Genomic DNA, 22,018 nt, shown 5'->3' on the forward strand with positions numbered 1-22,018 from the left:
GCTGACAAGGCCTACATGTATGTACCTGTGTACCGGCCTTGCTTCCCTTTTCAACCAGGCCCTCTACGTGCACGCAGTACAGGCAATCATTCAATGCTGATGGGTAGACGAGCAATAGGACATAAGATCATGAGAGTTGGACAGTTTCATTATCCTCGCTGCTGCTACCGCTGCCGCGTATTCCATCCCCTCGCACTCTATCAATTCTTCGTCATCAGACAGGTCCATTCATGCATTCCAAAACTGATGCTCATTCTCCCCCATCAAACACGCGCCCCCCCCCCCGTCTTCTCTTTGCTGAGTGCGATTCTTTCTTCGCCCAGCCCGAAAACAAAAAACGGCTCTGCGACATTTTGCGGGCGACGATGATATCTCTCATGCAGTACGTACGGTAGTCATCCTATGCACCCACCTCGTGGCCGCTTTCCCCCCTCCCCCCGTCCGTCGTCAAGGCAGAAAGACGGACGCTTCATCAAGGACTGACTGACAGCTTGCTTTTGACCCGGCGCGCCGCCGCCGACGAATTTTCGTTAACCCCCCGAAAGAAAAAAGGAAGAAAAAAAAAAAAAAAGAAAAATGCTTCTTCTTCTTCTACTTTGCGACGGCGGCGCTGAGGACCTGCGTCCGGAAGAAGCCGCCCTTGGTGCGCTCAATGACCTGCTGGTAGACGGATTGCGGCGGGTGGTTCATGACGACGGTGCCGGCCTGGTAGTCGATCTTTGCGTCGACGCGGGTATCACGGATCAGGTTGACAATCCACTTTTCGCCCTCGTCCTGGCTGAGGCCGAGGCGGGTCGACAGGTCCCTACGAATCGTTAGCGGCTCGCTACCTACATCTCACATTTCGTGGTTGATGCGTCTTACTTGATGTCTATCCTCTGGTGAATCTTGCAGTACGACTCGGAAATGAGGTGCCTTGCCGAGTCGACAAAGGCATCTGCGGTCGCCACGAGGAAAAAGTCTCTCCTCAGAACCTCCTCGGCCTCGCCGAGCTTCTTCTGTGCCTCCTCAAAGTCAAAGTCGATGTACAGCGCCTTGACAAAGTCGGTGACGGGGTCGCTGTACTCGTAGCCCTCCTGCTTGACGATGCGAATCAGGTCCTTGAGCTGCTTCTGGTACTGGTTCGAGGTCCGGCTCCGGTTGCGGTTGGTGATGACGGCGGCCGCCAGGTAGCGCAGGATCCAGGGGCAGTTGGTCTGGATGGTGTTGATGTAGGCGGGCGAAAAGTAGAGCTCCGTCAGCGTGTCGCGGGCGGGCTCGTGGTTGAAGAAGGGGAAGAGGGACCAGTGGATCAGCCAGGCACGGTGCTGCAGCTGCGCCAGCGGGTTGTTAAATAGCCGCGTGTCGATGCCGTCCTTGATCTTGACGAGCTCTTCCATGGCCGCCTCCCAGTCCGTCACGAGAATGTTGCTGGCAAACTTGCCCCACGTGGCCTCGGAGATCTTCTCATTGTCCGTCGACAGAATGCGGAACCGGTACAGGAGCTCGGCCGCGCGGTCGTAGTCGCCGCAGCTGTAGGCAAACTGACCAAACTCGTAGAGCTTCTCAACCATGTCGTACGTGACGCCGTGGTTCTCCTTCAGGTAGTTCAAGTTGGCCGTCTTGTCGCTGCGCAGGTTGCTCACGACCGTCTCGTCGTCCAGCAGGTCCAGAACCTTCTTGGTCTCCTCTTCGAGTTGCTCCCGCTTCCTCAGCACTTCCTCCCTCTTCTTTGTGTACTCGTCCGCAGGCTGCGACAGGCCGTTGATCTCGGCGTGCAGGTTGCCGACGTAGTCGGCCATGTTGGTGCCCTTGAGCAGCTCCAGCTTGACCTTCTTGTCCTGCACGGTCTGCTCCTCATCCGGGCCAAAGGTGAACTGGATCAGCGGGAAGATGAGGTGACGGTCCAGGTTGGGAATCATCTTGGGGAGCAGGTCATACTGCTCCGCGACGTCGGCTTCGGTGCTGGCCATGGTGGGTGGATCGAGTTGGTCGAGAGTCGGTCGAGTCCTGGTGTTTGAATCAGAGGGCGGGCAGACGCGTCGATGGTGATTCCCGAGTCGCGCGCGCTGGCAGAGGTGATGCAGGTCCCGCGTTGAGATGGTCTTCTGTGGGGGGAAGTCGTTCAAGTTCAAAATTCCGCGCCGGGCTCGCCTCGCACGGGCCACAGTGACCCTCGCAGCGCCAGCATCGCCGGAAACTGAACGTCCAAAGAGCACACCCTCACAAAGCCGCCGCCGCCTTTGATCAATTGGACCGACGCCGATCTCGCCGACATCATGTTCAGACTGCCTGCCCTCTTTCGCGCTTCGGCGATCCCCAAACCCGTGTGTACCGCATCCATCGCCCGCTTCTCGCAACGCGCACGGTTGAGACATGAGGGTAAAGCCATATGCCCCAGGCGACAGCAAACACATTTGCTTACATTGGCGGACAGCTCAGGAATCAACTCCAGCTTCAACATCAGCTCCCGAATCAGCTCCCGAATTCAAGTCCAACACCGTCGCGCCCACAAAACGGCCCCAACTGCCATACTTCGTCCTGCGGACCGCGTCCGCCAAAATACCCGTCTACTCCGAGGTCAAGGGCGGCGGCACGCTGAGGCAAACGAAGCTGCGCAAGATCGAAGGCGACATCAAAAAGCTCAAGAAGGCGCTGGAGGAGGAGCTCGGCTTGAAGCCGTCGAGCGTCAGAATCAACGACCTGACCAAGCAGATCGTGATAAAGGTACGGCTCGAACATGATCCAGGAGACGCACTGAAGTGCTGACGCCATCATCTAGGGCGATTTTAAGATGGAGATTCAGCAGTGGTTGATAGACAAGGGCTTTTAGGGAAACTGTCACACGGTTTTTGGTGTCGTGTTAGGTAGTCTTGTTCGAGGCTTAGGGTTCGGAGTTTTGGGTGCGATACCTACCTGCCAATGGGTAGCACGTCAATGGAGCGGTCTTGATGTTCCAGTCCAATTGGTGAGGGCAATGGCAAGATTCGGTGCTTTTCTAGACGAATCGCCCCGGTTGAAGCAAGTGTAAGTCTTGTCACTTGAACGTGGCATTCAAAGTCCATTGAACCCAGACCTCAACCCTATCCCAATTCCAACGTCCTCCACGCATCAAGAAAAGCCGACATTCACTCAGTATCAACCTCACTCCACACACCCCCAAACACAATCCCCGTCACACTCATTACGCTCATAACAAAAAACACCCACTCGGCCACAAAATCAAGTAATGAGCCAAGTTCCTCCTACCTACATACCCATCCCTATCTAAAACCCAACTACGGCCCACCCATCATCCATCAATCCTTGATCGATTCATCAATCTGCCCAGCCCAGCACAGTACACCAAACACCAGTGCGCCGACCGATTCCGAATAAGAGGCTCAGCTACCCAATCTCCGTCCCATCCATCTGTCAATCGCCTTCTTTTTCCCTTCTCTTCATGCACGTGTCCAAGACGCGTCAGTCGACGCAACATGGGCGAGCAGCCAAGTCAAGTAGGTTCAGGAAGAGAGGCAGCCGGACGGACGGAGAAGAGAAAACGGGCGCAGACGGCCGAATCAAAAGAGGTTTTTACGCCCACGCTATGCAAAGGGTATAATCGCAGAGCCGTAGTTATGGACAGGAAGTAAAAGAAGAGTGGAAAGAAAAGGCAGACTATGCAGTCTACTCCTCGTCATCGACGTCTTCGACGTGCGGCTGAAGACTAGGGGGCAAAGAGGCGCCATGATTCGTGTCCGTCTCTTGAGCCGTAGAAGCTGCCGCGGTCTCTGCAGGCTCACGAGCTTGAGCCTGGTGAGGCGAAGTCTTTGAAGAATTTGCGGTGCCGGTCTGCGAAGACCACGAAGAAGGATCTTCACTGGATGGATGCTGGTCCAGCGCATCGCTGCTCGTGGTAGCTCCAGTGGCAGTCGAGCCGGAAGACGGGTCGTTGGCGACTTCTTGACCAGTCGGTCCTCCTGCTTGTCCGGCTGGAGCTACTTGGCTGGCAATATTTGCAAGCTCGGCACGAATCTCGTCGAGGTTGCCAGCGATCTCTGGGTCTAGTTGGCTTTCAGGAGCGTTGGACAAGCCACCATCAGTTCGAGTGCCAGCCTGGCCGGTAGCGTCGTTCGCAAATGTTTGGTGATTGGAGGTAGGTTGTGGCTCCTGAGATCCATTTGCTCCAGCAGCTAATGGGACAGTAGCGGTGGCACCAGATGTCTGGCCCTGAGAGCTGGAGTTGGGGGCACTGCCTTGGTCCCTGCCTCTTGATGACATGAAGTTGTTGAATTCTTGTATCATTCTATCCATGTTCATCGTCTCTTGCCATTGTCGAAGGGCTTCAGCCACTTCAGCTGCCGTGTCAGCCGGGTTTTGATCGGCTGCGCCAGTGCTGGGCGCAGCGGAGTTTGCGGCAATTCCTTGTGATTGAGGCTGTTGTGTCCCGGCTGTGTCAAGTAGCTGCAGCGACCAGCCAGGTGGTAAGATCAGTCCAGGAGGTAGATTGGGATCGCCAGCTTGCATAGGCTGCTGTTGAGTAGGTGCAATTCCCGTGGGAATGCCTGGGCCAACAGACGCATTTCCATTGAGTCCACTCGTGTTGGGCCCGGTGAAGATGGTGCTGGGATTGCCGTTGGTAGTCGGAGTAGGAATTTGGGCGTTACTCGAGCCGTTGACGACGTTGGCAGCGGCGACTCTGCGGAGCCGAAGGTACTCTGCTTGCAATGCGCGAACAATGTGGAGTTGGTTCTGCGCAATGTTCAAAGAGTTGATCTCCTGAGTGAGACGTCTGTCTATCTGATCCAGCCACAGTGTCTGCGCAATGAGAGATTGGGCAGTAATTGGCGTCTGAAGAGCGTCACGAATCAAGCGGTTTCGGAAATGTGGTTGACGAGGATTTTCTGCCGTAGTGTTGGCGGCAGCGGCAGGTTGCTGCTGCTGCTGCTGTTGCTGCTGCTGTTGTTGTTGTTGTTGTTGCTGACCGTTCAAATTGACAGCTCTTACGCCGTAACCGATGCGAAAGGGGCCGATGCGGATTTGGCGAAGATTTTGATTTCCTCCCAGGAGATCTTGCACCAACGCGTTGGCAGGGTCTTGAGGATTTTGTGGTTGAGCGGGACCATTTGCCGCTCCGTTTGCACCTGCGTTCGCCGCTCCATCAGCTGCAGGATTTGGTCTATTTGCTTGTTGGCGGCGTCTCGTCTCCTCAACCAAGACTGGCTGCCTGCAAGTGGGACACGCTTGCTGGCGTTCGAGCCAGCTCTTTAGACAGCTGATGTGTAGACAATGACCGCATGGCAGCTTCTTTGCGCGGTGTCTTTCGTCAATTCGAGAAGCTTGGGGCTGGGCACCTTCCCGACCAGGTTGGGTGTTGTTCCATGGACGCATCTCCTCGCGACAAATGATGCAAATGTTGTTCTCCCCAAGATCCTCGGCCGTAGCATCCGGATAGCGAGTGTTCATATCGCGAGTGGCATTGCGGTAACGAAGGAAGTCATATATGCGGCGGTGGAATGAGCGGAAAGTTAAAAGGACGTCGCGCATGATGTGAATGGGTAGGCCGTGGAAAGTTAGGAGGATGACGAAGAAGGCCATGTAAATGGTCAACTTGACAAAATCTGGAACAAGTTAGAACGAACAAGGCGAAGTGATTCGTCGGCTTACCTGTGGCAAGGTCGAGGTAGAATATGTAGCGACCCTTGTTCTCCCATCCCGGGACATCGATTTCATTGTCGTCAACCTCCACAGGCGCATCGTCTTGCGCATCCGCTTCGCCTCTTTGCTCCCTCTCACGCGCCCTCTCCGCCAGTCGTTCCTGGATGATTTCGGACCTCTTTTGTTCCATCTGTTTGGACTGGACAAAAAGATCCACCAAGCATAATGCGTGCCGGCACAATGTGGCGCAAGAAGCGATCAAAAGCAGAGCAAACTCGAAGCCAAACATGACAATCATGTTTGGCCGCGCTTGTCTCAGCACGAATTCAACACAGTACCGGAGCATCACCACGTCGTAGATGATGGATAGGAGCAAGCTCGAGAGCAGGCGCGAGTGGAAGAAGATTTCGTTGGAGGTGGGCGGCTGTTGTTCCACGAACTCGACTCTACCGGCTCCAATCCACTGCCACATCCTACCAGCAATAAGGGCCACAAACATGACGAAGAACCAGACACCGACATCATCTCTGAAGATGGTCATGGCAAGGAGAGTCTCGGTAACGGCGAACCAGGCATGCTCGTAGAGGCGCTCGATTTCCATAGGGCGGAGAGGACCGTAGAGTAGACGTTGAAGGCCGTACATGAGGGAGGCAGTGAGGAGGAGGACCAAGTTGGCCAGTATCTTGATGAGAGTAAGCAGAATGCTCGCACACCTCACGTCCCGCAGCGACTCGGCGAACCCAGCTAAACGTACCATGAGACAAGCATTTGATTGAGAGAGGTACACGCAGGCGGAATAGAAGTTGGGTCTTTCGTAGGCAGCTCGAAGCAAGACCGAAGCGGCCAAAGCCACCGAGGTCTATAGCATGTTGTGAGCATGGAGCAGGCGTAAGTGGAGCTTGGGAAAGTGGAGGAGCTTACCCCAACGTAGGCCGCGATCCGCATGATGGCGATGTTGCGATTTAGTGATAGACCTGGTAGCGGGAGAGCTCCATCTGAAGTTGCGGGGAATCAAAGAACGCGTCAAGAAAGTCGTGTGGAGGAGCAGCGCGTTGCTCAGTAACGTCTGGATAACGGACACGTAAATCGCCGCGGCTTCGGCGAGAGATGACGATGTAGCCGAAGGATCCCGCTTATGTAAGATGCGGGCCGCTGTTGACTCTTCCTTCTCTGCCGATGATCAGACAGTATCCGCGGCTCTTTTGACAAACGCTTTTTGGAAGTTTTTTTCTACACGTCTTCGGATCCTTCGATGGGATGTCCTTCTTCTGATTTCGGCGTACGTGTCCAGTATTTTCCTTACCCCTCCAGACCACTGTTGGCCGTCTTTGTCCATCGAAACGCGTGGAATCAAGGGACTTTAGGTTCTTCCAGAATGTCTCACAAGCTTACCGGCAAGCAATTATGGCAAATCCGTCAGAACAAGGGCTGCTATCTTATGTTGTTGGTCCATCGCGCGACACGGCGACCTTGGCTTGCTCCGTCCTTCGACCCACGGAATGTCGCCTCGATGACGGTGTTGATGAAAGCCCACTGACCGTCTACTGTTCCATTGCCTGACAGATGCCACTCAAGGTGCTGACATGGTCGCTTCCGACAGAGGGCTCTTTCAAACACGGAATGCCCTCGAGCCTCGCGAGAATTTTCCTGAGCCCGCTGCGAGCGTCTGATGATTTCCTTGGGTCATGTTCACGATGCAAAACCGGACCAGGCCGTGATGCTCAAGAATTGTTCATTTACTGCAGAAGGTTCATCCGTCATCTCATGGGCCACTTCAGGCCTTTCTTTTTCTTCCAGCCAACAACCCTTGACCCAGCACCACCTCACAACTTCTTCTTGGTCTCCTCAGCTTTGCCCTTGGCCTGGCCAGCAAGTTCAGAGGCCTTGCCCTTTGCCTCACCCGAAAGCTCCGAGGCCTTGCCCTTGGCTTCGCTCGAAAGCTCAGAGGCCTTTCCTGATGCCTGGCCCGAGGTCTTTGATGCGTTGCCCGATGCCTTGGATGCAGCCTCCGAGGCCTGGTCCTTGACGTTGGTAGCGGCTTCGTCTGTGCCAAACCAAGTCAGCCATCAATCCGGGCTGTTTTGATGGCACAGTCTTGGGGTTGAACTTACCGCCCTTCTCAATGCCCTTCAATGCGGCGTCAGAGACGACCCTGTTGGCCTTGGATGCAGCGTCCTTGACAGTCTCGGTGATGGACTTTTGCGAGCGGACAGAGGTGGAGAAGAGGCGAGCGTTGCGGGTGACGGTTGCGCGAAACATGATGGCGGATTGGATGATGTTGTTCAAAGGTGGTATTGTGAGAAGACGAGTTTGGATCGATTCAGCGTCTTTGACGGTTTTCGCAGAGGAAGAGGAAGATGATGGAGAAAGAAGCGAGGAAGAGAGAAAGAAGGGAGCCAACTTAAGGAGCAGAAGAGCAGGAGGAGGAGCAGCCGGACTGAGCGCTTGTGACGTCAAGAGCACCAGAGCAGTGGCACAGAGGGAATGCCTGTGCCCTCGTCCAGTAACCGAACCACCTCAGGGAAGGCAAGGACTGGCCACCACGGTCCGTGCGCGGTTGGCAGATGGGATTCCTGCCAAAATGCCATCCGCCCGCAAAAGGTCATTTCGTCATCCCGCTCTTCCCCACATCACACACAACAAAACACCCGCCCCCCTCCACCGGCCTCCAGCTGTCGATCGCTGGACGTCATCTCGACGTCTGCTGCAGCTTCAACTCCTCAGATCACTCTCGATTCTCATTCGCCCTCGACACTGCGCCGTAATCCTTCCGTCGTCTGTCGGTTCCTTTGCCTTTCAGATCTTCCAACATGCTACCTGCAAAGTTCGCTCTCCAACAGTTGAGGGGTAGCTTGCTGCCGAAAACGGAAATGCGCATTCCACACCTCACACACTTGGACCACATCAGGTACCACACCACCCTTGAGCCTCGCTTAGGGCTGCTACTGAGAAGGAGCGTTCGAGCATTTATTTCATTGTTGAATTTGTATGTTTGCTTTTCTGCACAAAATCTGTCAAGCAAAAGTCTATCCAAAACTCCCTCTCCTTTACTTTTCTGATCCAAGTCTACTATACAACAAGACCTCAAGCAACAGACGACCCAATACTCCAGCTCGGTGCCGACCCTCTCAATCTGCCAGTCGCCGCCGACACACCGATGGTCGCCTCAAAGCAGGATCTCTGCCGACCCTAGCTTGTCCAGGACTGTTGGACTGTTGGAGAGGATGGGCACCTCTCAGGCGAGGCTCTTTTTCGAGCTCCCAACCATCTCGTCCATTCTGCTCCTGCGCCTCTTCTCCGGACGAGCCTCCTTCGGCGCGGGAAGCGGACGAGAGCCCCAGAGCCTGGCGCCGTTCTCCGGACCACATGCTATACTCTCCCCAGCCATCGTCGCCAACTTCTTCCGTATTCGAATATGGTCGAGGGCTTTGGCCCGCCGTTCACAGGTGCAACGCGAAAAGCTCTTGACAGCCTCCTGGACCTTCAGGTTGGGTTTCCGGCGCACCTTTTCAGCTTTGGCCATGATGTCGGCGCTCGACTCTTTCACTGCGTCCCAGACACGCCAGACCAAGCGCTTCGCTCGCTCCCTCTTGCGGTGGGAGAAGTGGCTGAAGGGAGAACCGGAGCGTTGGTGGCAGTTTGCGCGCAGAGGCCACGAGTCGCTCTTCTTGCTGTAGTTCACGTGGCCGCCGAGGACTGGAAATGATGGGAACTTGGCCTTTGCCGTTGTCTTCCACGATGAAGAGCGCTTGCTTCCGGCCGCGTTGTTGACGTGAGTGCGGAGACGATGGCTGTCATTGCTGCTGTGAGCCCGTCTGGAGTCGCTTCGGCCCCGATAGAGTAACGAAAGTGACTTCAGGATTCCCCGTCTGCGACGCTGGAAGCTCAGGCGCAGGCTTGACAGCTTGGGAAGCTTTGTCTTCTGGGTCGTCTTGACACCCAAGCTGCCGCGTCTTCTATGGTCTGCATGGTAGTCAGCTTGCTGTCATGTTTTCCCCATCTGACTCGACTACAGGTGCAGCGCAGGGCCGTGGGGCTTGAGATGCTGAGGATGCAGGTGGTGCGTCCCCAGGGTCCGTGGTCGCATCCACTGAGATCTCAGGATGGAGCAAGGGTGAGTACTCACGGTGTCTTTGTTATAACACTTCCTATACACCGACACAATGGTCGAGCTGGGAGTAGGGGTGTCGTCTCCGGGGGTTCGGCCGCTCTAGCGTCTCGAGCAAGGCTGCGCTCGGCGTGACGAGAAAGGGTATACACAAGGTGAATCGATGATGGTCGAGTTGATGATGATGGTAGTATACCAACGAGAAAGAAAGAGAGTGGTTGTGGAGTCGAGGGTCTGCACTGGCGCGGCCGCGAGAAGAGATGGATGCACCCCCAACATCTGCCGTAAGGCTCGGACGCAGGACGTGAGCTCGACACCTCGACACGAGTATGACTGCTCCTCGCAACGCGTGCATGCGCCGGCATGTGAGAACAGATTATACAATCTTTTAACGAGCAAAAAGTGTTTCGTGGGTATACTCATTTCTTTTAGGCCAACCTATCCAAGACCAACCCAACTCATCGACCTCCTATCCCGAGCCGTCTTTCCCTTCCACTCGCCACGATTGTACAAGAAACGGCCCGGAATGAGAATCTCCCATATCTACTCCTTGTCTGCAGTGACCTCCATTGTCATTCTTCGTTGCTTGTTGTCCTGAGTTCACTGTCTCAAGGTCGTCTTTTGTCGTAAAAACTCTCCCTGTCGACTCTCTTTTCCATCTCAATTCATTGTTTCTACACAATGGTCAAAGAAGCCCTCTCTTGGCTTCACTTCACTCAGACTCTCTTGGACCCTGGCGAAGGTTGGGGGGCTCCACAGTCGCGCTCCGCTCCCCGGATCCTTGGCCATGCACACGTCGCGCGCTCCTTCGCGGACCTCGAGAAGTGGATGTACGGCGATCCGACCCGCTGATGATACTTGAGTGGAGATATCAGTCGGTGCGATTTTCTCGAGTGAGCAACGGTTGCGCGTAGTCGACAAAGCCACCCAACATTGATGGAAAAGGGTCTTGGCCTTGTTGTCTTCGTCTTCCAAGAAGATGAGAGGCCGCGGCCGGGAACTGTTGCATGCGTCTACAGCTCTTGCTACTTCTCTTGCTGCTTGAAGAACTTGAGTCGCGGATGAATGAAGCCTGCTGCTTCAGAATGTCGTTCCTACCATGGAGTTGGTCTAATCGTCGCTTTAGGAGCTCGGGGATCTTGGAGTCGTAGGCTTCCTCTTTGTTCCTCCTTCTGTCTCTCATGGTTGTGAGTTTACTACATGGTCTGGCTTGACTGATACGAGTTTACTTACAATAGCCTTGGTGCCGTATCGACCGCTGCCATGGTGTCCGAAACAATTACCCTGCCAACTGACAAAAGAGAAGAAAATGGGCGCTCAACAAACCCACTCTTTTTAGAGTTCTCCCACCTCCTCAAACATTCTACCATTTCTTTCACGTCACCGGCAGAGTCCGTGGACCCCAAAGCTTCTTCCCGTCCCCAGGACCCCTGGAAATCTTCTCTTCGACTCTCCTGCAGCAGCAGCAGCAGCAGCAGCAGCGTCGCCATCAACTCTCCTCCCCAAGACCATCCGAGCTCCTGAACCTTCACCCTCCGCACATCCACCGCTAATGCCACGCTGCTTACCACTCTTCTGCGGCCTCAACTCCATCTCCGTCTTCTCCAACACCTTCCGCTCAATCTTCGACGCAAAGCGCCGGACCCGGGCTTTAGACTGCTTCTCTTTGCACCAAACGCTTCGCTTCATTCTATCCCGCCAGGTTCGGGCTCTAGTGATGACGTTGGCGAGTTTCGTCGAGGAGGTGACTGCGAAGCGGAGGTCTTCACGTTTGCGACGGAGCCGCTGGCTCGTCGTTCTAGACTTGAGACCGAGTTTTCGGAATGTCCGACGAATGGGATAAGCCACTTTGCGCCCGCTGCGTCGCTGCTTTGCCTTCTGAATCGCTGTCCGGAGTTTCTTGTCACTCTTCGGCACTGTGGCGATCGAGCCCCTGAATTTCTTCCACGCCGTGGCGACTTTGCGCTTCACTGTCGCTTTTTGGGGGCCGGGGCGATCAGGGGGTGGAGAATCTGTGTGCTGGTTATGCTGGCGGTGCGGGGACCGTCTTTTGCGAGGACGCGGTCGAATGTAGTTGACGTACCCGCCCGAGAGGGGAATGGACAGGATACGAACGCTCCATTTACGGGGTTGAAGCGACGCGGCGCTGTTGGAATGAGAAGCCATTCTCTGGGCTTTTGGTTCCCTGTGGCTGTCAGTTTGCTGGGTCGTGAGGCTCGATAGGGACAGAAGGGGTTGTGGATGAGGCTTGAATGGTAGATGCAAAAGATGCAATGAGTGATTCTCACAGTGAATTTCTCCTGATATCGAGTATCCCTGCAAATGAACCCACAAGCTGACTGAAAGCGGGATTGAATTGTTTCCAAGGTCCGCTCAGCAGGCCCCTTTTGTTCGGGGGTAGCAGCTATTTTGCGTCAATTATCGCAAAGAATTGTCGCTGAAAGCGAGTAGAAATCTCAAATTCTCTGAATTGAATGCATTCGCTATTCTTTCAAGAAGCTGCAGAATGCGGGATTGGGGGAGTCCGATAGGCGGTTCTCAGACTGATGCACAGATCTATGAGGCTTTAAAAGGGAGATTTGAGAGCATAGAATCTAAGTAAGGATAAGATGTTAAAAAGACGCAAGGCGGTCACAAGCATAAGATAAGAGGGGCACAAAAGCTGCTCTGGCACGAGAGTGATGAAAGGTGGTTATGCTAGAACGTAAAGGATAGGTGATTAAGTTATGTAATCTGACCACAGCTGCAACCACCGTTCTACAGCCTCGTCTTGGGAGCAGTCATTCACAGCCACGACTTTGACCTAGAGAAGCACAGATTCACCTGAATTTAGCCTTCCTTTAAAGCAAATTTTGAACGAGTTAACTACTCATGGAGCCGCAGACTCACCCATTATAGGTACCAAAATTTAGCGTCTCACTAAGTAACACTCGGCCATGCAAGCGAGAGGGCGTTTAAATTTTAATGATGCCAGCTTAAGGATAGCTATAAGAACTACTATTGTTGTCACTGCCCACACACCTGCAAGCTTAAGTACTTAGGAAATGTGGAGAGTAAACCTGTTGCTGATGGACACAATGCTTAGCAGCAAGCTAATTGTGATGCAGTGTAATTACGCCATTTCAATCACCTTCTAGCACATTCTCACATTTGCATACACGCTAGGCGCCTTTGTTTTCCTCCCTAATGCTCAACAGCAGCTTCAAAACCATAGTCGTAACATCTGCAGATGCCCTTAGATACTTCACAAAAGAACTTCTGCACCACCTGCATCCTCGTAACATCATAATCTTCCATCCGAAAAACGCGTCGCCCCATCATTTTTATCTAACTCTTCCTCAACCTGTTCTGCTTAAGCAGTCCCCACTTGAAACTAACATTAACAGCTATCTAGGATATCAAACGGAGTCTGCCTGCCTGCTCAAACAAACCCGCCTTGCAACCGCGACAAACGCCTTAGCCATGCCCAAAAGCGGTGCGTGGTTTGCAATCAGCCATACCAACGGATGCACCAAGTCAAGCGCAAACGCGTCGTGCCAGCGGTTGAGAACTTGCGGCACCAGAAACGTCCGCCAGCGTCCGCCCGCCCATTTGATCTATACGGCTACCAGTAAATCCTACACGAGGCGTGCGTTTTGTGTTACAGCATTTGAAGGCGCTCATCGTTCTACTCATCATTTTCGTGGGGAGCGCCGTTTGTTGGGGTTGGATCAGGGGGCTGACGAGCCCCCTTGACCATTTGAGGGATAGTAGTAGCTCGCGTGAACGCGCTTCCACGCGCGATGTACAGCTTCTAGACTCTTGGTCTCGCTGATTTGTTTGAGGGGTTGGATGACAAACATCGCCCTGAATCCGCCCGTGGAGACGAGGTTAGCTGCAGGGCAAGGCAGGGCAAGGCATGGCAAGGCAAGGCTGCACTCGGCGGGGGTACGGGTGGGTGAATGGACGGGTCAGACCCCGCGGCATCAGTGAAGGATTCCGGTCGTGACGTGCTGACTGTGCGGCGGGCTGAAAGGGAAAAATGGTGTGCTCACTGTTAAGGATTGGGGGACATGAGTTAGGTTTGGCTGGTGGGAGGTGTTTACAAAGGTAAAGGGTGAGGAGGTGGTGGAGTTGAGGGAAGTGTGAGTTTGATGCGAGGATTTTGGAGAATGTGGTTTTGTAGTTGAAGCTTTTGTTTAACCGCGTGCTATCAAGACCTCCGTCAAACAAACCCATATTGAATTGAAACCCATTTTCCCAACAGAAACCCGCACACACGCAAGAAAAGGCCACAAATTCTGTCACATATTTACAACCTCGCCTTGACCACGCCACCCTCTTCGACAACCAACTGCCGCTTACTTAACCTCACCTCAGGCTCCGGTTTCTTCGGCACCATCGTCTCGAGCATCATTGGCCTGGGCTCCAAATCCAGCAGCGCCTCCTCGACCAACGCCGCCACGTCGCCCGCGCAGCCAAACGACAGCGACCACCCCGCGCCGCCCTGCCCGTAGCTGTGCACGATGCGGCTGGGTGCCGCGTCGCCCTCGCGCCGGCGCAGCTCGCGCTCCACGCGGACGTTGCGCTGGCGGAACGGTCGCAGGCCCTGCGCGAGAGGGTACTCAGGGTCGAGGCGAGCGCGCTTGAGGTCGGGCAGGAAGGCCTCACAGCGCGCACGCATGCGCTTGATGATGGGCGAATCAAGCGTCAGATCCAGCTCGCTTTGGTGGGCCTCGGCGATGCCGCCTATGAGCAAGATGTCGTCGTTGCGCGGGACGAGGAAGACGATTTCATTCGCGTCGTGCACGGCGTCGGCTGTGATGGTCAGCGCGGCGTCGAGCCTGGGGAAGTCTCGCCCGTCGTTGACGACGCGGAGCAGGCCGCCACGGATCGGGTAGCACGACTTGTCGCCCGCCGTTTCGGCGCCTGCGAGCCCCGTTGCGTTGAGGATGGCATCGGCGGCGAACTCGTCGCGCAGGGCGTGCTCTTGCGCGAATAAGTCGCCCCGGATGGTGCGCGTCGTGAGCTTAGCGCCCTTGGAGACGACCAGGTCTTTGAGGAAGGCCATGCAGGCGTCCGTGTCGATGATGGGGGCGAGGTGCTCGTAGGCGTCGACGGCGCCGTAGGCTGCGTTAACGCGGCGCTCCTTGATGATGGATGGGTCGCGTCTGAAGCCGCGGATGCCGCTGGCCATGATTTCGAGCATCTTGGCCATTTGCTCGGCGTCTTGCTCGATGGGGACGGGGAAGAAGAAGTCGGCTCCCTTCATGCGAACCCCTGAGAGCTCCGACAGTGACTTGGATGCTGCAATGGCGTCCCAGATGTGGTAGGCCACCATGCACCAGCGTTTGGAGTGTTGGAGGGAGATGGCATCGGTGTGCTGGCCGCAGACGGCTGGAGGAAACTCCCAAAGAGCGCCCGCAATCTGGGATGTGAGGCGTTGCTCTTTGCCATAGGATGCCCACTCCTTGGCCAGAATGTCGACATGGTATCCTTTGTCAAGAAGGGTCCAGGCGGTGATGAGCCCAGTGACTCCCCCTCCCACAATCAAGACTCTGGGAGAAGACGAGGTTGGTGTGTGGAGAGGGGTGGGAAAGGGTGTGAGGTCCCTCCAGAAGATCAGACTTTCACTCTGGGCGGCCGCCATTTTGATTCACTTTCGAAAAATGGTCTGATTAGAGACAAGACAAGCTGAATAGCAGTAGTGAAGCGTGGGATGACGAAGAACTAGTTGATGCTCAAACACTTCAAAGACATTCTGGTGTTTATATACTTACAACCTCTCACACAACCACGCGACTGTGTCTGGATTTCCATCATGGCGAGGGTCGAATGTGCCGTCCCTGTGACTTGGCACTGTTGAATTCTCCATGTAATCCAATCCTTCAGGCTTGCGCCGTGGCGACTTCGCATGTCAGTGTACTGGCCATTGTGGAGAAAAGGGGGGGGGGGGGGGCCAAAATGGAGGAAAGGAGAAAATTTCAAAGAGTGCCAGGCCGGCAGTGAGGTGAAAGCCTAGAAGCCCTGGCTCCGGTGTTCCTGTTGATTTATCCGACTTGTCCTCTCGCGAGGAAGCGGAAGTGATACAGTCATCAATGGCGTGGTTCGATGGCTCGTCGTTCCACCAGTCTCAGGGACAGCGTCGACGGTGTGGAGAACAAGCAAGGGGTCGAGACGCAGAGTGCCATGTAATGGTAGTAGTAGGAATGATTGGATGCATCCTGCGGAAAATGAGCCAGTCGAAAAAGCCCTAGTTCTGGCCTTGTGTGCCCCAGGAGGTGCCAAATGAAGCTTGTTTGCGCCAAGCAGCTGGAAGGGCGTTGGACAGGTCCAGGGTGTCGTACGGGCCGCGCGATCCGCCCCGCTTCCGCGCATCAGTTCCCCGTTTGCCGACTATGCCGACTAAAAGGCACTCGTAAGTCCAGAGCTGCGGCTTATCTCACTCAGTTGGCCCCTTCCAAGCCCCCTGCGCGAATCTTTTGCTGGACGTGACTCAAGCTTCCCGTCCGGGATTAGCTTCAGCAGGCCGGACCCATGACCAGTAAATATCGTTTGTTTGTGCTGTCGACGGTTCCTCTCTCTGCACGTTTCTCGACTCCTTCCCTCCTGCCTCATGGCGAACCCCTGCCCCGAGCCTGGCCTGCCACAAAGTGAGGACAAGGCCGAGAACGCCCGCTTCAGCGCAGACAAGGACGCCGAATCAGCAGAGGTCCATGTCAATGTCGCCTCTCTTCCTCCTCCGCCTCCGGACGGCGGCTTCCAGGCATGGGTCCAAGTCTTGATGGGCCATTTGGTCCTGATCAATGGATGGGGCTACCTCAGTTCCTTTGGCCTCTTCCAGTCGTACTACACAACTTCTTTGTCTGCTTCGCCCTCGGCAATTAGCTGGATCGGCTCTCTCCAGATTTTTCTCGTCTACCTCGTCGGCACCTTCTCAGGCAGAGCTCTTGATGCCGGCTACTTTCACATCGTGCTTGGCATTGGGTCGTTCCTCCAAGTCTTCGGCGTCTTCATGACGTCCGTTTCGTCGCAGTACTGGCAGCTTCTCCTCGCCCAGGGAGTATGCAAGGGCCTCGGCGATGGCTTGGTTTTCTGTCCCACCGTCTCTCTCGTGGCAACGTACTTCTCCAAGAAGCGCTCGTTGGCCATGGCCTTCACTGCGTCCGGAGGCGCGACTGGCGGTATCATCTTCCCCGTCATTGCCCAGCAGCTGCTTCCCAAAGTTGGCTTTGGCTGGACTGTTAGGACCATGGGGTTTGTCATCCTTTTCAACGCTGTCGTTGCGCTCTCGATTGCGCGCGTCCGACTTCCACCCAGAAAGACGGGACCTCTGGTCGAGTGGAGCGCATTCAAAGAGCCTTCGTACACGCTGTTCTGCGTCGGCATGTTCTTTAATCTTTGGGCAGTCTATTTTGCCTACTTTTATGTGAGTCATCGTCTTCAAAGCAAACAAACAGCAGCTGATGGATTTTCCAGGTCAGCACATTTGGCAAGAAGATCATTGGCGTATCTTCATCGACTTCGTTGACGATTCTCCTGGTGATGAATGCAGTCGGAGTTCCCGGGCGGCTGCTTTGTGGCCTCACGGCGGACCGCCTTCTCGGGCCGGTCAACACGCTCATTCCAGTCGCATTCTTCGCCGGAGTCTTGTTCTACTGCTGGGCAGCCGTGTCTTCGCTGGGGGCGCTTTTTGCTTTTTGTATCATATACGGGTTCTTCGGAGCAGGCATTCAAAGTCTCTTCCCCGCATCCTGTGCCAGCTTGACGACAGATTTGAAGAAGATGGGAGTGCGGACGGGCATGTGCTTTTCGGTCGTGTCCATTGCATGCTTGACGGGACCGCCAATAGCCGGAGCGCTAATCCAGCAGCACAATGGCGGATTCCTGTATGCGCAAATGTTTGGAGGGTCGGCGTTCATGGGCGGCACGCTGACGCTAGTCGCAGCCAGAATCGCCAAAAACGGACTGGAGCTCAAGAGGAGAATGTAACTAAGGATAGGAAAGAGTCGAGCGCATGTAGACTTGCATAGGTTCGGCGTCTCGAGCGTGGCGACGTGTGTTTTTCGACATGGTGCTGTAGACGAAGGAATGTAAAAGCTTTGAAAGATAAGGTCGGCTCGTGATGGCCAGAGCCGGTGCGTGGAGTTTGTGCAGTGGAACATTTCGAGTGTGGAGTGTGTTGAGCGTCGCACGGTCCGAGGCGAGGATGGCAGATGGCCCATTACTCTGCCTCAGCAATCTACCACAGTTCATCTATTTAACGATCTGTCGCCAGCTCAAGCATGAACGATTCTCAACTCCATCCTCTCGCCCTACAAATATTCAGCCGTGGCTGAAGCCGCCTACCCTAGAGAGACGCGCAACACGGTCCGCCGACATCGCGAGCGTGGCCACTATGACTTTGCTACGGTCCACTCCATTGTCAACCAGGCCTCGATCCTGCACGTCTCCTTCCTCAGTACAGACGCTCATGAGGATCCCTTCCCAACCATCCTCCCCATGATTGGCTCCAGGGGTCTCTGGTCGACGCCGCCATACTGCACGCCCAAATCCAAGTACACCTCACTCAAGCTCTGGTGCACGGCGCACAGCAGCGGACTCGGCATCGTCGTTTCGCCAACCTCGTTGCGCGTTTTCCGTGCATGTTCCTGTGCCATAATCACACGCAACGCAGACGATGCGTATTCACGACGAAAGCCTTCTGACACGCAATGCAGCCCCCCAGCGCCGCCTGGATGGCGCGCACGGGGCGTGATGGGGCCGAATCCTTTGTTTTAACTTGTCGAGCTGTCAAGTTCTCTTATGCGCTTAGACGGAGGCGATGGGGAAACCGATTGATTCGCCAGTGGAGGCCCAGACGGATAGCGTGCGTGTAGGGCCGCTTTGAGAACTCCAGAAGGAAGACAAGGCAGAAGGCACCTCAGGTTGTCTGTGTAGCATGATGCGCTGCTGACGCAGGGACTGGTCTGCACGACTCGAGCTCGCGAAGGTACAGTCAGACAGATAGTCAGCCAGTCAGGCAAACGCTGCTCGGACGTTGAATGATTGGACTCCACCTCACGGACACATGGATGTCTCTCCGCTGCCTGCCTGCCGTCTCACTTTTCCCCGCAGAAGGAATCGCAGGAACGCGGAGACGCTGCAGCGCGTGCGTGCGGGTGGCGCCGGCGCGGCTGTAGGTAAGTGAGTGAGCGGCGCATGCAGTGAGGCAGGTGGACGCAATGACAAGCTTCAGCCCCCAAGTTTCACGACATAACGAGTTGACCAGACGTGACATCTCGGGCAAAGGAGCGAGAGATGTCGAGGCAGCGAGGAAGTATTTTGGTGCATGTGGTAGGTGAGCATCTAGATCCTGTGGGGACGTCTGTCGCCCGGTTTGTGGGGATTGTTGCGACGGGCTTGCTGAATGGCTTGCAAAATGGTTACTCACTTGCAGGACACTTTATTCCTGCGAGCTGGGTTCGTCCGCGTCTGCTTATCAAGGCATGGAGACTTGCTTAAGATGCGGCACTTCACGTCTGGAGGCAGTATTGTGCCCTCCGATCTGTCTGCTTGTACAGGCACAGGTGACTGGAGGGATGAGTCGAGGGCATTCTCACTACCCGAACTTTCCTCCGAGTTGAATTGCTGAATAGTGTTCTTCGGCTTCGATAGCGAAGACTGAAAACTGTCACTTCATTCATGTTCTTTCGTCCGCCTCCCCTGGCATTTAGAAAAATTGGACCAAAGAAAAGCGCAATCTCCCCCTTCAAAATCGGAATGCCTCCAACTCCAGACAAAGTAACTACCAGCCCGTCTCAAAGTATCTCCACAATATCCCAAAAAGGCGACCGCGCAGCCGCAGGAGCAGACGCAACCGCAGAGATTGGCGACATCAGGAGGCAGCCGCCAGGCTGGGCCGGTCGTGCATGCCGACTGGATAGGATAGGAAGGCGGCACGCTCATCTCGAGTGGCCTCGTGCTGCTCAATCCTGCTTTGACGCAGGGACACGTCGTAGGATGGGACGCGCTTCGGGTTTCCGTCTGGATCGATGCGCAGTGCTGATTCTAGCCGTGTTTGCCCTGTGACAGCGGTATTCCTTGGCTCTTTCACGCACACGAGCTCCCTCTCAAACCACAGTGTTTCTCAAAAAGGAGTAGCCGCAGCTTCTTCCTGGGCTATATAAAGAGCCAGGCCAGCCCAGGGTGGACGTGGCTGTCTTTCGACACCCACCGGCGCAAAACAATATCGTCCGAAAATAACCCCCCTAGGTATGTGTGCTCACAGCCACCAAGACTACATACCATTATTCGGTCCGTCGTTTAACCATGCGGTGGGTACAGAACCGTACGATAGCCGCCGCATCTGTTGGGTAGATCCTTACTTTGCTGTCGCAGGGTCCGGTTGGTTCCTTGCGCATTATTGTGTTCTCCTCCGTCTGTGTTGTTTCTTTTTACCGGTCTTCAATGACTGAGTTTTGTGGTCTTGAATCGATGGTTCCACTTTTTTGAGTGATCAAAGGGATCTCCACTTCGCATCTCTCCTTTTCTTTTTGTCCCCTTTTCCCGCAAAGCCACGACGCATCTACTCAACACACATTTCATGTTGAAGGAGAGAATTAGCCCATATGAACTGGTTTAACCCATTCAAGAGAGAAGAAAGGGGCGCCCATAAGAAGAGAAGAAACAGCTTCATCACGAAAATGTGAACCACGAAGTGTGCACAAAAATTGCCAAAATCCCCGACAAGCACCAGAACTTCAACTTGGTACGATCCGATCTGACATGATCTGATCAATGTCCTTGATTACTGAATTTAGGCTCGCGATCTGTCGCAAAACGTTGAGAGAGGCGAAAAGTAATTTTCCGCAAATCGTAAATTGTAACATCATGACACAAGGCACTTTGCCGGACCAAAAAAAACAACAAAACATCCATACATACACATTTCGCCCTAATTCCTGCAAATTTTTACAGCTTCGCCAAGCGATGTGGGATCTTTCGAATGATGGGGAGGTTCGGTGGCTCAGGGAGAGGATTGAATGCGGGAGCCTCAATTTCACGGAAGCTGTTTCAAAGTCAACACTTGCCTCTCGCAGTCGATTGTCAAGAAGACACTTACTAGAATATCACAAACGGCGGCGTGCGGCCTTCCCGGAGTGCCCGTAGTCCTCCATTGACTTCTTCGTGGCCAAGCAGTTGGAACTTGCCGCACAACCGCTCGTGAAACATGACTTCGTGGTAGGCGGTGCCCGAGACGGAGGCCACATATCTCCCCGTCTCGGAGTAGATGACGTAGCGGACGGGTAGCGAGCCTGGCATGTACGCGGGAAACATGCCCATGCTCGTGGCGAAGGCAATGGGTTCTCGGTTTGTGGGTCGAATGTCGGCGAAGGTCGATGAGCGTTTGATGTCTTCACTTACAGTCAGTATGGAAGAAGAAATGTAGTCCATGCCGCTAAACTTGCCTCTCAACGTGTAAATTCCCTTTGGACCTTTAGACTCGATACCAGACTCGGCCTTGATCAGCATGTTCAAGACTTCTGTGGGTGGATTCTGCTGAGTGATTGTCCACGTCTTGACAGGATTCATCTTCCGGAGTGCAGCTTCAAGATTGACTTGGTTGCGAAGGCCGCTGCTAACCCACTCTTCCACGGCAACCACTTCATCGTAGCTCAGCCCCCACATCTGCCGCGAGGCATCAATCAACGCTACGCGATATTGATCTTCCAGCCAGGGCCTCGTCGACAGCACCTCGTACTGCTCTTTCAACTGGTTGTAGAAGACTTGCATTGCTCGGCTGATGGTTGGAGGATCTGGGCGCCCGTCGATGTAATATTTTCTGAACTGTTGCGCGCCTTCCGCGAGTTTGTCTATGACCTCTTGTTCTCTGGATGCCGGGTATGTATTTCCAATGACTCGTTGCGCCTGTGGGATTGCTTCGTCGATATTGACATGCGTTTTGTACGTGTCCATGATCTTTTGCTGCTGAGCATTCCGTGCAGTACCGCCAATTATTTCAGGCTCCCGCGATGGTGTAGCTCTGCAGCAAAGGATCCTCGTGAAGACACCGCGTTGACGCTTCCTGACGCGTCCTCCGCAGGCGGCACAGTTTCTGAACGCTACATTTCATGTGTCATTTGTGCCACTTATTGTATGGAGTTTGGAACTGACCATTGTGTTCAGTCGACGATTTCAGGTCGTTAATGGACTGTTCAGTGTACCAAGGCACCGGCTTCCCGTCACCATAGTCGTTGAATAGCTGAACCTTTCCGCCTTTTCCTTCGGCCTCGAGAATCTTGCCAGCTCCCGACGCCTTCGGTTTGAAGTAAG

The 22,018-nt window shown here is 54.6% G+C and overlaps 9 protein-coding genes across 9 annotated transcripts; 2 read left to right on the forward strand and 7 right to left on the reverse strand.

Annotated features, from left to right (window-relative positions):
* Positions 1-227: 227 nt before the first annotated feature.
* IWZ02DRAFT_450218 (eIF3 subunit 6 N terminal domain-containing protein) lies at positions 228-2,094 on the reverse strand. The gene is made up of 2 exons (XM_066767450.1): positions 865-2,094; positions 228-805 (listed from the first exon to the last, which is right to left on the reverse strand). The coding sequence occupies exons 1-2, from the start codon at positions 1,950-1,952 to the stop codon at positions 592-594; spliced, it is 1,302 nt and encodes a 433-aa protein (XP_066622889.1). The 5' UTR covers positions 1,953-2,094; the 3' UTR covers positions 228-591.
* An 86-nt stretch (positions 2,095-2,180) lies between these two features.
* Positions 2,181-3,007, forward strand: IWZ02DRAFT_450220 (mitochondrial 54S ribosomal protein mL49). The gene is made up of 3 exons (XM_066767451.1): positions 2,181-2,361; positions 2,417-2,706; positions 2,762-3,007. Exons 1-3 carry the CDS (start codon positions 2,259-2,261, stop codon positions 2,810-2,812), a joined length of 444 nt encoding a protein of 147 aa, XP_066622890.1. The 5' UTR covers positions 2,181-2,258; the 3' UTR covers positions 2,813-3,007.
* A 544-nt stretch (positions 3,008-3,551) lies between these two features.
* IWZ02DRAFT_250543 (uncharacterized protein) lies at positions 3,552-6,711 on the reverse strand. The gene is made up of 4 exons (XM_066763181.1): positions 6,538-6,711; positions 6,371-6,475; positions 5,626-6,298; positions 3,552-5,579 (listed from the first exon to the last, which is right to left on the reverse strand). Exons 1-4 carry the CDS (start codon positions 6,559-6,561, stop codon positions 3,646-3,648), a joined length of 2,736 nt encoding a protein of 911 aa, XP_066622891.1. The 5' UTR covers positions 6,562-6,711; the 3' UTR covers positions 3,552-3,645.
* Positions 6,712-7,439: 728 nt separating this feature from the next.
* IWZ02DRAFT_376790 (uncharacterized protein) lies at positions 7,440-7,875 on the reverse strand (the record flags this gene model as incomplete). The annotated part of the gene is made up of 2 exons (XM_066764910.1): positions 7,440-7,660; positions 7,728-7,875. 2 exons carry the CDS (start codon positions 7,873-7,875, stop codon positions 7,440-7,442), a joined length of 369 nt encoding a protein of 122 aa, XP_066622892.1.
* Positions 7,876-8,851: 976 nt separating this feature from the next.
* IWZ02DRAFT_490122 (uncharacterized protein) lies at positions 8,852-10,989 on the reverse strand (the record flags this gene model as incomplete). The annotated part of the gene is made up of 3 exons (XM_066769634.1): positions 8,852-9,579; positions 10,823-10,896; positions 10,958-10,989. The coding sequence occupies 3 exons, from the start codon at positions 10,987-10,989 to the stop codon at positions 8,852-8,854; spliced, it is 834 nt and encodes a 277-aa protein (XP_066622893.1).
* A 115-nt stretch (positions 10,990-11,104) lies between these two features.
* On the reverse strand, positions 11,105-11,890 carry IWZ02DRAFT_432677 (uncharacterized protein; the record flags this gene model as incomplete). Its single annotated transcript, XM_066766234.1, has 1 exon — positions 11,105-11,890. One exon carries the CDS (start codon positions 11,888-11,890, stop codon positions 11,105-11,107), a length of 786 nt encoding a protein of 261 aa, XP_066622894.1.
* Positions 11,891-13,793: 1,903 nt separating this feature from the next.
* Positions 13,794-15,537, reverse strand: IWZ02DRAFT_250667 (nucleotide-binding domain-containing protein). The gene has a single exon (XM_066763183.1). The coding sequence runs from the start codon at positions 15,351-15,353 to the stop codon at positions 14,016-14,018; it is 1,338 nt and encodes a 445-aa protein (XP_066622895.1). The 5' UTR covers positions 15,354-15,537; the 3' UTR covers positions 13,794-14,015.
* A 782-nt stretch (positions 15,538-16,319) lies between these two features.
* On the forward strand, positions 16,320-18,461 carry IWZ02DRAFT_490124 (MFS monocarboxylate transporter; the record flags this gene model as incomplete). Its single annotated transcript, XM_066769635.1, has 4 exons — positions 16,320-17,132; positions 17,183-17,691; positions 18,058-18,344; positions 18,424-18,461. The coding sequence occupies 4 exons, from the start codon at positions 16,320-16,322 to the stop codon at positions 18,459-18,461; spliced, it is 1,647 nt and encodes a 548-aa protein (XP_066622896.1).
* Positions 18,462-20,408: 1,947 nt separating this feature from the next.
* On the reverse strand, positions 20,409-21,868 carry IWZ02DRAFT_250774 (uncharacterized protein). The gene is made up of 3 exons (XM_066763185.1): positions 21,154-21,868; positions 20,808-21,099; positions 20,409-20,753 (listed from the first exon to the last, which is right to left on the reverse strand). The coding sequence occupies exons 1-3, from the start codon at positions 21,659-21,661 to the stop codon at positions 20,657-20,659; spliced, it is 897 nt and encodes a 298-aa protein (XP_066622897.1). The 5' UTR covers positions 21,662-21,868; the 3' UTR covers positions 20,409-20,656.
* Between the last annotated feature and the right edge of the window lie 150 nt (positions 21,869-22,018).

This window comes from Phyllosticta citriasiana (assembly GCF_038021145.1).
Source record: "Phyllosticta citriasiana strain CBS 120426 chromosome Unknown IWZ02scaffold_6, whole genome shotgun sequence".
NCBI lineage: Eukaryota > Fungi > Ascomycota > Dothideomycetes > Botryosphaeriales > Phyllostictaceae > Phyllosticta > Phyllosticta citriasiana.